Source organism: Phragmites australis, chromosome 15 (assembly GCF_958298935.1).
Source record: "Phragmites australis chromosome 15, lpPhrAust1.1, whole genome shotgun sequence".
In the NCBI taxonomy this organism is placed as follows: domain Eukaryota; kingdom Viridiplantae; phylum Streptophyta; class Magnoliopsida; order Poales; family Poaceae; genus Phragmites; species Phragmites australis.
In genome coordinates, this window is record NC_084935.1 from 28,389,575 (window position 1) to 28,404,508 (window position 14,934).

The following is a 14,934-nucleotide window of genomic DNA, read 5'->3' on the forward strand; positions in this document are numbered from 1 at the left end:
TCGGCATTACTATTAACTGGAGTACTACCAGCTTTTCTTGTTCATTTCAAATGAGTTAAGTTGTTTTTAAGGGTATCTCTCCTTGCTGCATGGATATTTCTGTTAAAGAATATAGAGTCATTATCTATTACGCATAGATTAGGTTACTAGAGTTTTTATCATGTACTCCTCATCAGGATTCGAAAATTCAATCATCACCGAAATTCACTACGAATTTCCAAATTTTAAATTCGCTCAAAATTTACTCTGTCAAATATGTAATTCGGTGGAAAAATGCGGTCGAATCGATATTTGGTAACCGTTCGATTTGAATCAAAAACTGATCAAATTTGTTTGAAACCCAACTGAATTTATCGTTTTTTTGAATTGACCGCATTGACCTAATTGGTCAATTTTGAATGAGTTTGTCGAAAACTGATCGAATTGACCGATTTACCTAGCGCATTGTTCGAATTTCAGTGAAATTCAAGGAAAATAAAAAAATAAAAAAAGTCAAAAAAAATTAGAAACAAATATGATATGAGATTTGCTATGTTTTGTTTAATCATACTATCTGCTATATGCATATATCATACAAATAGATATTAATAGCAATATAAGTATGATCATACAATTGTTTCATCGAATACATTCAAACATTACATAAGTAGCACATCAAGTTAACAAATATATCGAATTATCCATATAAAAACTAGAAACACAATCGCATGCCACATAAGCTCACTTTATACTAGCATATTGCCATCCACACTTACCAAAAGTGATGATACGTAGTTTTCATTGCATCAACGTCATGTGCAACCTACGAGATAGAAAAAAATTAGTCAGATATTTTGTTATGTATAGAAAATTAGAAAATTGTTCCAGAAGGTAAGTATCAACTTCAGTACCACCAGCTTCTAATGGGCTGATTAAATTCGGCTGTATTATACTCCTTGGTGGATATGAGTATTATTCTTTATGTAGATAATAACTCTGCTTTAAACTCTGCCCAACTTTGCCCGTCCATGCAGAAATAGTTGACCATTATCCTTACAATATGATATAAAACTTAGGGTCTTACAACTCATAGATACATTGAATAGGAGGCTCTGATTGAGCATCAGGAACATGATAATGGTACGGATACGATCTAGAACTACTCTCCATGCCATAGTTGTTGCAAGAGCTTGCATTATCTTGCGGTCCATCATGGGCACTATGTATGATATACCTTTGTGAGGATGGGGTGCTGTGATCCGGGTCCTATGTGGCATGCGTAAACTGACTCTTATTGTGATTCAAGGAATCATACTCCTACTTGACAATGTTGTATCTCATGAGCACCTCACCCAATGTCATCATCTTGTCTTGATCAGCAAATTGGAGGAAGGCATACAACGGCTGAACGGAATCAACAACTATTTTAAGGTTGTCCCACCATGTTAAGTTGGATAGGTAAGAATGTGCATATCTCCCAAAGTCAGAAACAATGTAGCAAGACTACTGCAGCTAATTAGATGCCATCCATTGTATGAACATATTCCTTCGATGTAGAAAGCTTTCAAGAAATAGATAGTTTATGCCAAATCTTATTGCATTCCACTTCGTCAACTCTCCACCAATCGCGGTCTTCATCATTTCATAGAGCTTTGAATGATTTTAAAGCCATCACAATACAGACCTTGCACTTTTGAAGCCATCACGACATAGACCCGTTATCGGTCACGATCTGCACAATATTTTATGCCCCCACATCATTCACCATTGATCTTATCTTCTCCATAAACGAATTAATCAAATAAATATGTAACAATTGCAATACTATGTTACCAACTCAGCAAAATAATATACCTTATTCAAATACTTGGCATCTTGGCTGTAGCCAGTTGCATCAACGAACTTGTGAAAAAACATGCGGCCATTGCAATATAAAAGGAAATTAATAATACTCATGTGCGTCAGTTCAGTCCAAGAATCGCATATGATGGTCACACCATACTCTAACCATTCTAGCTTCCACTTATCAAATATTTTCTTCAAATCTCTCTTGTTCTCATCTAGGTACTTACCATCTATATCTCAGCCAGTTGGAGATGGGACACCCTCTCCTGTTATAGAACAGATGGTCATAAATAAAAAAGAAAGAAATATGACAACAATAAAATTCATTACAAAATTTATCAGTCACCCCATTTATGTGTTTCTCTCACTGCAGCAACAAATAATGTGCTGTCCGCCCTTCTACCAGGAATACCTGAAGTGTGGAAAAATTTGGACCATGCTAAACCAATAGTTGCCTTTGCATTCTTTCCCTTCGTACTTCATGGCCTGGTGTCAATCCTCTGTTGCACAGGGACTTTTGCTGCAGCAACATTGTAATCCCTGACATCTGATGCCTCCCTAGTTGAGATGCCCTCCTAAGCATTCTCTTCAAAATATTGCCTTCTCTGGCACTTCCACTACCACCTTCATGCTTGTAGGAATCACCTGCCCTCCTCCTGAACTCTCCCTCCTCCCTAGACTAAGCCATGACACGTTGCACCTGTTCCTCTTCCGTCTCCTCATATCGCTTGTCAAATCTACATGGGTAGCTGTCTCTTTCCTCCGAAGCCTCTCCTCAGACATTTCCTTCATGTTCTCTCTTGTCCTATCAAGCTCAAGCTTGAAGTAATCACGCATATCTGGAGGCACCCTATCACAATTTATAACATTCGATCCACGCCCTGCCAAATATTCTTTCAACCTTGTGGTACCACCATCTTTCTTTTCCTTGTAGCAGTAATTGCACCTAAACCCCGAGCACAAGTTGTCCTGTGCTACCACACCACATCTCTATCCGCCATCGATTACTGCAAAATAACATATATTATCCTATTAGCACTCCATAAATTCCAACAGTAAGTAAACATTGAACAAAATCAAGTACAAGACGCTAACCAACGCTATCGGACACTAACCAACCCTAACAACCTAAAACAGACCCTAACCGACACTAACCAGTTTGTATTGCCTCTGTTGGAAGAAGAAATCTCAATAGTTATCCTACTGAATATACTATGCGAATGAAATATATCGATCTATTTTAAAAGAACCTTCAAGCTAAATTAATTATGTCCATATATGTTAAAATGATAAACATGTGTTATCATGTTGCTAACCGGGCGCACAAGAGCTAAAACCGACCGCATCGAGCACTAAATTGTTCGGCTCCACCGAATCGACCGCATTACGCCAAAAATCGCTCGGATTTAGGCGCTTACCGCTCGACTTGCGTTGATATTCGCTCGATCGTCAAGTGCTCGTGACTCCCTCCATAAATCGTGAAAACTACGTCAATGAGGTCGGTAACCGCCTCGTACCGACTGACTTCTTCGCTTTCTCCACTGGATTTCTTCGGCTCCGCAGTGGATTTGGTCGGGCTCGCGGAGTTTGTGCAATTTTTTCTATTGGCCAATACGAGGGGACTGAGGGAAGAGGATAAGGACCTCCTTAGATCGAAACGGGCCGTTTGCACTATGCATTCGTCCTGTTTTGGCCTTTTCTACATTTTTGTTCTTTTTTTTTGAACTTTCAATGTTTGACCACATATTTCTTGATGCAAACAACATTTTTTTGAAAAAAAATTCACAGATATTCTTAGATTTGTCTCTAGTTATTTATGGAATTTTTTTATTTTTTAAAAATCCGATTTGAATTTTTTGAATTCAAATTCGCACACTGTTCGACTTCTGAATGCGGACCGCAACGCATTGACCGAGCGGTTTTCAGAACCCTGCTCCTCATGTACTCTATATATTATCCTCATAGACTACTATTAAATATAAATTATTATTCCTAATATGATACCACAGCTAGTTTTTTTCCCGAGGCGCAACAACTCGTAAAAAATTCTAGATCTAGTTCTCCTCCCATCGGCGTTTTAGATCTAGTTCTCCATCTCGTTGGTTTTTATCTTCCGGCTCTCTTCCTCTTCATCCGCTTGGGTGCCGCCCTGCATGTATGCCTCTACTCGTGTGCAGCTGCGCTTGCCCGCATGTTGGCTCCCCTCCTGCCGCCGCTACATCGTGCCACCCGTGCCTCCGACCTAGTCACCGCCGCCACCACTGCCAACCTCTATCTCGGTGAATTCTGAACGGATCCACTGGATCTGCCACCTCCACAACCTCTCTCCTGCCGCCGCCAGCTCCCCTCCTGCGTCGGGTTGCCCCGACCCTACCTCGCGCTGGCCAGATTTGGCCTGCCAAGCCCCGCCGCCTCCCGATCTGTGCCACAGACGACCTTCGCCCCGACCTCCCTCAAGCTGGTGCGGTCTCACCGCCCTCAACCCCTTGCCGGGCAAGGCAGCTAGCTTCCTCCCGCACCGCTGCTTGTGCCTTCGCTGACTCACGCCGGTCCTCGTCAACCTCGCCATCGCGCTGCTCCGCACCACCGCTGACGCCCGTTGGGAGGAGGATGGGGGGGGGGGGACATCCGCGCCGTCAAGTTCTACCTCTCTAAGGACATGTGCCTGAGACTGCACGAGGTCGCGTGCGCCCTCCTCCTTCACCCCCTACTATTGAGCTTCTCCACATGTGCTAGCAGAGATAGCAAATCCTTAACATGGGCTTCATTGGGTTGCTTGACTGCTGTTTCTGGGTTGTTCGGGTGGTGTTAGTCTATGGGCCTTTACGCTGTGTTGTTGGTGCTAGTGTGCATTTTGGTACTAGGTCATGCATGTTGTTAGGTTGGTCTTTTGTTTGTCTTCTGATATCCTTGATGCTACTGCTGCTTGCTAGTATCAATTAGTCTCATATTAGAGTCTTTGTAATTTCGCTATGTCCACATCTAAGTCGTAGTTTTTCTTTGAGTTCATCTATACCATATGAGTCCATATATTCCTTCGTTCATTCATCGATTTCTTTCGTGATTAGCCAAATTATGTTTATGTTTTGTTTAATTCTTTCCTGCCGTTATTGATGTAACTAAACCATATAGATCTTTCCGTAGCTTTACTGATAACTTCTTTTGTCGTCTCGCTACTCATCATTGCTGTGTTTGCAGTTCTTGATCTAGTGCGTTCTTGTGTCATCTGATCTTTCCGTAGCTCTATTGATAATTTTTGTTTGTCGTCTTGCTACTAATCATTTTTTTGTTGCGATTCTTGATCAAGTACATTCTTTTGTTATCATTATCATGATTCTACTCTCGTGCTTCGCTTATCACTTCTACGGCTTGATTCGACAGGATTATAAGACTCTCCCCTCTATGATGGCTTTTAAAAGACAATTTTTTGATATATTAGTCTAAGTTTATTACTTACTGTCATCTCTTTCAAATACAACGCAATTGCATACGCTTTGCATTTAGGGAGGAGGGGGTTGTTGGGAATATATAGTCCTTATCCATTACTTATAAATTATGTTACTAAAGTTCTTGTCCATTACGTATAGGTTAGGTTACTAATGCTCTTATCATGTACTTCTTATATACTCTATATATTACCTCGTAAACTATTATTGAATACAACTTTGGCCCCATCAGAAGACATAATTGTTTTTCAGTAAAGCAAAGCCTAACATCTCCTCTGGCCTCGCTTTATTCTGCCGGGGAAAAAAATCCTATGCTAATCTCATCATCCTGCATGATTGCCGCCTTATTTTATGGTTGCTTATCAGGTCTCTCCCAGATCACTTTCAGGTAAAAAGAAGGAAAAAGGAGCAGACGTTAATGAACTTCCTGCCTTTTCATTACTTTTTCCACTTCTGTTCTGGACATGAAAATGAACTCGATATGCAGCATTGGAGATGTGACAAAAAGGGCTTCTTTCACCTGGTTGTCCTGATGCCGCTACATCTCATGGTCTCCATGATCTGTAAAGGCTTTGTTCAGCTACAAGTGTAACCAATCTTGCAACATGTTCAGTTGTTCTAGGAGTACAAATCTCGCAGCAGTCATCACTTCGTAACAAAAAAATGCTTCTTTTTACTTCGTTTTTTCGCAACAAAAAAATAGGTCACATGGTTCCTGCCACTCGTGTTCTGTCTCCATGCTCAACTGACAATCAGCCAACGCCCAACGTGACCATGGTAAGTGCCAAAGTCTCTGGATCTGGTTCTACAAGTAGCTGACGGATCAGATCCAAGTCCAATATCTTATCAGAGATCGATATGACCTCTCAAATAAAATGTGCTCCCATAATGTGGTGCCAGCTGAAAACTCTTAGAAAAAAACTGTTGCCATTTGGTTGCCAAGTACTAGGTCTGAAACGTCAAGTTTACTTGACCGGAGAAATTACTATGATGATTCACCAACTAAATTAAAGTTTTAAAATGAATTTTTGATGTTTTAAAACGTACGTATTTCATCTTCTTTTTTGGTGAGGGAAGAGAGCCACAAAATGCCAATTGCAAAAGCCATGGAAGCAGCGAAAACCAGCTGTCCAGGCGCCACTGGCCCCAGCAAGGCTCTGTCGATCCAACGGCCACCCTCAAACCCCGCACGCATCTTAAAGCATCCACATACCACCGACCGACGCCCAGGCCCCACCTCCCTCCCTCCAACTAACCCGCGGCCATCACAAATTACTAACACGTCCCAACTACCCACCGCCTCGCGGGCCCGCTCTCTCCTGGGACCCACAGACCAGTCGCTCCAACTCCGTATAGTCTCCGAGCCCCACGCAAGCCGCCCCTATCCCGGCACGGCCGATTTATTTATGTGCGGTATAAAATACGAGTTGGTTTTAGGTTACATCTTATCTTTATTATCTCCTATCTAATAAAGACTCTTAGAATTTAAATAATTTATTTATTTTTTATCTACATTCGTGTTTCAACCTTTCTACTCGTTACCAGTTACGATATGGGACTTATTTTTAAATAAAAAAAATAACGGATAATCTCCTTTTACTTTTTCGGATCTTATATGAAATCGAACTACGACATCAATCCCGATGTATTCATTCAATGACGCTCCTATAGCGCATCTACGTCTTTATATTTTGAGTTTGTGCTTAATGTTATCGCTAGAAATGAAAACAAAAAGGTAATTCTCAGTATTTCGGATATCGTTTTTGAACTTTTTCGACCGTAGTAGTCGGAAATGATATATCGGAAAATGAAAATGGAAACAAGAAAACTCTATGGAAATGATAGCAGAAACGATTTAGGTCATTTTCGATTGTTTTCAAGTTTTTTCGTTTTCGTCCGGGAATTACCGCCAAGAATTCCTGTTTCTCCTTCCCGTGATCCATCTCAACTCGGGCACGACCCATAGCAAAACAGGCAACATGCTCCCACTCTCCCAGCCCACTCTCCCATTGTCTATTCACCTAGTTGCTTGTGGTAGGCTAACGATCGACCCTACGCAGTCGACCAGTCCAACCCTAGATGGGCAGATAGCTGCTGTTGCCAGAGCATCTCTCCGCGTGTCTACCGGCAGCTAGGTCTCACCTCCTAGATCCACCACCTCGAGCTCTTGACGCCCTTCCTCCTCCACCCTCCCCTCCTTAACGCGACACGACGTCGCCCCATCCGGCCGTCCCCACATGACATGAAGCTGCACATGTGACGCGACATGACGTCGCTGTCGATGTCCCAAGCCCACGAAGCAACAGAGACAAACTTACCCATAAAACAGTCATGTTTAAATATCACAATTCATCTTTTGTGGTTTGCTATTATCCGAAATTTTCGGATCAAATCTCTTTTATTGTCATATCCAAAATCCTTACAATCCTGAAACAATTTAGTTACTCTAATAAAGTTCGAGTTTCGGTACTTTTAGGTTTGAATTATCGATTCCCGATCGATACTGGCATATTTCCGTTATGACAATACTATTTTTGGTTCTCCGATATTGTCGATGTCGTATTCGTTTCTAACATTATCATTATCGATTTTTTTTTCAAAATAAAATATGAAATTGAAAGTGATTTAAACTTTTTTATTATTATTTTCGTATCATTTTCATCTCTGGTTACCGCACGAGAACTTAGCTTAGTTATTTATTTAATCATTCATTTTTACCCCTTCCCCCGGCGCGGTGACGTGACGGCCTCTTCGGTTCGCTTTAGCCACGTCGTCGTCTTCCTTGTCGCGATCGCGCCGCGCAAACCCAATCCGACTCACTACGACTAGTCTCCAATTTACCACCACCACCACCACCACCCCTCCTCTTCCTCCACTTCTACCGCCGCGTTTATCCCCAAGTCCTAGAGGGGAGGCCGGCCGCCGCGCGGAGAGCCCCGCCGTTGGCGACATCGGGGCAAGAGGGCGCTGAAGCGGCGACTCCGGGCCCCCCTCCACCCCTGCCCATGGCGCGGATCCAGCCCGTAAGTAATTCCAGTTGCCACGGCGCTAGTATTTTCGGATTTCGTGGTTATCCGTGGGGTTTTGCCGTTTTGGTGCTTTGGTTCGTCCGAATTGGTTGGTGCGGTTCGAACTCGAAGTGGGTGAGGTGCAAGGATGTAGCTGGAGCACACTTCGCTGCCGTTTATGTCTGGTTTTTTGGCGGACTGAGATCGTGGTGCGAATCCAGCGAGGATTCAGTGCGTGCACTTCTTGTTCCAGAGAGACGAGCAGGGTAGGGGACTAGGCGGTGAACTGCTCTCACCTTGCAGTCTGCGGTTAACTGCTGTTACAGTGTTGCTTCGGCACGTTTTAAGGAATTTGGTGTATGATAACTTCAGGACGGATACTACCAGTTAGTAAATTTGTGAACACTGGCGCATTTGAATTGTTAGTTCGTAAGCTAACTCCGGGGAAGTGTTACACACAACAGATCATATGATTATTACATCTGTTACGAATGTTGTTTCACTTCAATAAGAATTCTATATCCGTTCACGTTCAGCATTCAGTTCCGTGTTGGTACATTTTGGGTGTTACGCTGAAGCATGTAGCATATTAAAAGCCTTCCTGTTTTCTTTTTTTTTTCAAATGAAATGTTCCTTATAATAAGTTAGCCAAAAAAATAATTAGCACACATAGTAGACACATGCGCGTTGCTAAGGTCAAATTGAGGCAACATTACATCATGATTTTTTTCTATGACCACTAGACTTCAGCCTTGCCTCACAATTAACTATTGTGTGCATTGCATTTCTCATAAGTATTACCTGTTTCCCTTTTGCAATGTTAGTGGCAAATCACCTCTGGCATATCTACTGTCAGGAACTATATTATTTTAATCAGCGATCTTTTAAAAAAAAAACTGTCAGGAAAGTATCCTTGGTTTCATAAGAGGCATCAAGTTTATTTACATCAATTCCGAAATCCCTATTGTAGTAGCTAATTGGCTTTCTGAGTTTGCCATCAACTGTCAAATCTTAAATGGTAAATGTTGCAGGTGTTGGATGAACGAATGGAGCCCTTTTTTGGTAGATTGACTACACCAGCCACTGCTGGCCCATCACGATGTACTGCTCAGAGTGGCCTGTCCTTGTTCAATGTGCCTTTTTGTGACACAAGGACTTCTCCAGGAGAGCTTAACGATGGCTCTATCAAGTTCAAGGATACAACAGTGCCATCACCATGGTTATTGTCCTACAATTGCAGCTGTGACCAATCAAACAACTTTGAAGCATTTGCAACTGTAGTGTCAAGATTGCATCAACACCTTCTCGATGCAAACGTGGAAATTAGTTACACAGAATACTTAGATTTGATGAAAGCGGAAGTTGATCAGCGGCTTAATAAGCTCAATGAGGACATAAGGGTCTTCAAAAGCTATAACTTGGCCCATGTTAGTGATGCAAATTGTTCATGCTCTGTGGTATGTCATGATAGGAAGCTGATTGATATAGATGAGGGGTTCAACAGCTTGAAGTTACTGCTGGTTGCGGTGTTTCGACAAATCAGTGAGATGCTCAGATTGGTTAATGCTTCAATTCATGATCTTCAATGGGAGCATGAGTTGCAATTAGAGGTTACCGGCATCATTATTGGAGACTGCATTAGAGGTCTTCAGGATGAGCTGGAGAGGAAGTTGTATGTGCAAAGCTCCATAGTGAACAGTCTAAGAAAGAACTGGCAGGAAACTGTGGCTCAGTGTGCTTCCATCCGCGAAGAGCTGATTGCTATTTCTGATATGCTATTATCTTCAGAAGAGGAATCACATATTTCCCATTGTAAACATGAAAGCTTAGGTAACAGGAGTGACAGATGGAAATTCAGTTTTTTTGGAAAGAGAACATGTGAGGATCACTCTCCATCTTCTGTCGAGGAAAACAGGAATTCTGCAACACAGAAATCTATAAGTCCCAGTGAAGTTATTTCAGAAAAATCTGACTTTAAACATCTGAAGGGTATGACCAGGCAAGAAATGCTTAACTATTTCAGATCTGAGATTAGTAAGTTAAAAAGGCTGCATGAATTGGATATGCAAGAGAGAACAGAAGAGCTGTTCAAATTCAAACGAGAGAAATGGTCATTGGCTCTTAAGTATGATGTAGAATTCGAGCCTTTAAGGAAGAAATTTCCTGAGGTCATTTCAAGATTTGACCTAATCATGTCCAATGAAATGGTGGCACCTACAATCTGCAGTACTAGTGATGCACTTGATGAAATAAGCAGATTGAATAGTAGAATTGATTCATTGTACTATGAAAACCAGCATCTTCGGGGTTTGCTTGCAGAGAAGACAAAGGATGTTCAAGAATTATCGCGCCAGGTATCTGATGCCAGCAAGAAAATGTCATTTCAGTATTCACTAGAAAAACAACTTTTGAGGCAAGTCAGCAACATTAAAGGAGAGTATGAGGATCTCTATGTCGAAAGCACTATCAGAGATGAAATATGCCAAATTGTTACAAGAAAATTGGTTGATAATTGTAGGAACATCTTGGAGGATACTGCACGGAATTTTCATGCAAAAGTGTCCTTATTTGAAGCTACACTCTCAGAGAAGGACAAGGTGTTGTGTTTAGCTAATGAAGAAAATCAGAAGTTGAAGGAGAAGTTGTCAACACTAGAAAAGGATCATTTCATCCAAAATTATATGCAAGGTCCAGAGTTAATCAAGCAAGAGAGCGAGGAAATGGTACTCCGTGATATCGAGATGGAGTATCATGTGTCACCACGAAGATCATATGATATTTCTGACCAGGACTTGCAGTACGAGGAGCTCATCAGACTGAATCAGACTTTAGAGATCGCTTCAACCACCATAAAAGAAGTTGAAACGAAAAAATTGGATTACAGTGATATCTTGGGTAAAAGAGAGCAAGAAAAGCAGCTAGATTGCATTCTGGTATCTATCATGGATTTGTCAAAAGAATTTGTGGAGATTGAACATAAAATGTCAGAAGATATAGAAGGCAATGAGAAAAAGTATATCCATTTATCTTCTGAATCCCCCTCCCTCCCCCCCCCCCCAGCTGTTTAGTATTCATTTTTTCTTTCAGAACAAAAGCAAAAGAATTCATCATGCCTTTCTTTTATCATTGTGCGGTATGCTTAATGACTTGGTTTCTTTTGAAAACCCAACATATATTGTTCTTTGTTGAGACTGGATGTAAAATGTTGTCTGTAGAATCCTTATCATGACTGTAATTTGTAATATGAGATCACTTCCATATATAATGCATAATCTTTTGTTTTGTGGAATAACCCATAGTCTTGACTCTTGATGCTAGTACAAACTGACACGAGTATTGTTGAATTCAGGACAGAAAATCTGAACGATAGATGCAACCATATGGTACAACAGGCCATTGTACTGACAAAGAAGGGCCTATGGCACAAGCAAATGCTTGACACAAGACGTTCTGAGCTCCAAAAAGCTGAATCTGAGGTATTATTTTTTTCTGATCTTCATTGTATGTGTTTACAGATTTACTCAAATAAGATACTTCTTTGTATTTCATTTTTTTGTTATACAGTCCAATACAAAGTGATTCATCTCTGTTGTAATGATGCGCGCATACATGCAAGAATATTTACTGCAGGCTCATGCTCATTCATGAGTCAAACAACTGCATGTAGGATTTCAAATGATCAAATTTGTGCAAGCTAGACTAGTCTCAGCTCTGTTCATTTTTAAAAACAGGCCAGATCAATTCGAGTGATCTGCTAGGTGCATTGAATTAATTTGGTCCTTCTGAGCCTTTTTTAAATTTCTTTAGCTATTTATCTTGTAGACTTTTTTCGCACCAGAAAGTCATTTCCATAGATGTTTACACGAGAATGTCCATTCTTTATTTTTGTTAAGAGGTTAGCAATTATTTGACAAGCAGGATATTGTTAATTAGACATTACTGTCGGCATGCAAGTGAGTCACTACAGATATGAACCCCTTCTACTTCGATATTGATTCATGACATGTTTTTGTTTGTGTACGCTTCTATTTGACTGCAACAACACATGTCATTCCAAATTCATCTTAAAACTTCTTTAAATGTTTCTGTTTGATCCAGGTTGACATTTTGGGAAACAAGGTTAATGCACTCTTAAGTCTTGTGCAGAAGATATATGTAACTCTTGAGCATTACTCTCCTGTTTTTCAGAATCATCCTGTGGTAAGTATCACAAGTGGTCAATGTTGATTTTCCATCTTCCCTAGCTCTTAATCATTCTACACCTTGAACTGGTGCTTCTTGACATGTGAATTACATTTTTTGAAAGTTTTGTGCATGTGGTTGCTTTTGTATTTTGCCTATATTTGAGAGCTCATAATGTAATTCTTCTATGTCATAATGAAATGCTTGCATATAGGCCCCTTACAATGAATCATTTATAGTCAAAAGGGCAGAGTATAATCCACAATTAATGCTGTGTGTGCAGTTACTGGATGCTTTCTTGAAGACATGCAGGCTTGTTGCAGGTATAAGAAGTAGACAAAAAGAGGAATTACAAGATACAACATAAGTTGGAACAGCTAGGTGAGCTGGCACTTCGTTTATCCATTACTAAATGGACATCTTCCAACTTGTAAATTACCGTGATGCTAGCTTCTATGTTTTCATACCACATCATGAATTGTTAACTCATAGGGCACAGCTAAAGTAGTTAATTATAACCACCTAGTACATGATTTAATCTCTTATCAGGATAAAGGTGTGGCATGCTACTTCTGGTGGGTTTGTTTAAGTAGTGTAATCAGTAAGCCACATCAAAATCCCCATACACTACTGTCTGCTTGAGTACCAAGAAGTGCATCGACTGGTTATTGCCTTATTGGTGCTTACTGTTGATTTACATTTGTAATTTCGCAGAAAATTTAGGTCCTCAATTCAGTTGAGAGTGGCTTAAGAGGCGCTAGAGAGGTATGATGTCATGGTGGAAAACAACATACCGTTACAAGAATCTGAAAACAATCCATGGACAAATTGACTCTGCAAATCTGCAGTCATTTTGAAGTCGAGGTGGTCCATCAGACTGAATTTTGAAAACTAGGGTATGAATGTCAAGGCAATTGCACTGCAATAGATTTCTAAGTTGTAGTAATGCAATTGTCTAAACATCATTTGGTAATGGATGCAGTTGCGCTCTCTGTGGCTGCGCACTTCACAGATGATTGGGTAGATTTGGTGTATATAGAAGTGAATATGCCTTCTAGTGTTCAAATTATGATATGCTTAGTTCATAATCTGCAAGGGTGGTAGCATTTTGTCAGCAGCCTGTATAGAAATGATGTCGCTCTTATACAAGCCATAGTCATATTGTAAGCATTAACTACGTCTAGGTACCTTTACTAGATTTTAGTTCTTTTATGTCCTTACAAAATTTTGCAGTCTTGGTTTGTATTAATGGTCTTATGATCCTGTACAGAATATAAGATGTACTACATTTGTTCATATTTTGAAGAAGCAAACGTTTCCAGGGCTATCAAAAAAAAATTGGAAGCGAAAGGGCTATCAATTTTGGATGTAATGAGTTCTGTCAAGTGGCGCAATCTATAGTTATGATTGACATTCCATTTGTTTATTAAAAAATGATTGTAATTCCATGGTCACTCATGTGAGTGATGTGCGCATATTTGACTGCTACAACTGCTATGGTGATTGTTTGGTAGTTTGCTTATGATTGACATTCCATTTGTTTATTAAAAAATGATTGTAATTCCATGGTCACTCATGTGAGTGATGTGCGCATATTTGACTGCTACAACTGCTATGGTGATTGTTTGGTAGTTTGCTTATGATTGACATTCCATTTGTTTATTAAAAAATGATTGTAATTCCATGGTCACTCATGTGAGTGATGTGCGCATATTTGACTGCTACAACTGCTATGGTGATTGTTTGGTAGTTTGCTTATGATTGACATTCCATTTGTTTATTAAAAAATGATTGTAATTCCATGGTCACTCATGTGAGTGATGTGCGCATATTTGACTGCTACAACTGCTATGGTGATTGTTTGGTAGTTTGCCTGAGCAACAGATGACAGAATCTGAGGTAAGTGCAGTTACTTTGCTCACTTCTAACTTCTGGAGTATCTATGTCTATTTGTATAATTGAAGATTAGCAGAGGAAGCCCAGCGTATCTCAGACTGAACAGCAGGGCGAGGGACGGGGACGCCAAGATAGCCACGTCCGCCAGGGACCTGATCCTGCCAAGTGGACGCGAACGGAGCAGAAACCAGCATGTGGGTCCTTCCTCAATACATCACGGTAGGATTCCTTCACCGGAGGATGCTCCCTGGGTTGAGCGGAAGGCGGAGAGACATCCAACCACCGCTGCGACTTCGGTGGAGCTAACGGCGAAAGAGGGGAGGAGGTGGCCGGCGCTCGGGGGAAAGGGGAGGGAGGGGTGGTTGCCGGCTCCGGAGTGGATGCCGGTGAGGGGCTGTGGCTGGGATTGGGATGGGCGCCAGCCGGGGGAGGCGAAACGTCAGTCATTATATACAACTCCTTCAAGGGCTCCCTCTGCTAACCAGCAAGCTACAGCACAGGTCATGCAAAAATTGGGCTTTTTGGATGAACAGGAGTAGCTGAACCAGGAAGCTCAAGATATATGGCCACCTATTTGA

General features: G+C 41.0%; 1 protein-coding gene across 2 annotated transcripts; it reads left to right on the top strand.

Moving 5' to 3' along the window:
* The first annotated feature begins 8,097 nt into the window (after positions 1-8,097).
* LOC133892374 (WPP domain-associated protein-like) lies at positions 8,098-13,832 on the top strand. Of its 2 annotated transcripts, XR_009904372.1 has the most exons (7): positions 8,098-8,293; positions 9,310-11,291; positions 11,628-11,754; positions 12,377-12,478; positions 12,744-12,841; positions 13,175-13,356; positions 13,443-13,832. XR_009904372.1 is itself a non-coding variant. In XM_062333104.1 (6 exons), the coding sequence occupies exons 1-5, from the start codon at positions 8,276-8,278 to the stop codon at positions 12,825-12,827; spliced, it is 2,313 nt and encodes a 770-aa protein (XP_062189088.1). In that variant the 5' UTR covers positions 8,098-8,275; the 3' UTR covers positions 12,828-12,841; positions 13,175-13,832. The 2 variants fall into 2 exon arrangements, 1 of the variants encoding a protein (XP_062189088.1); XM_062333104.1 differs by having other exon boundaries at positions 13,175-13,832.
* Positions 13,833-14,934: the final 1,102 nt, after the last annotated feature.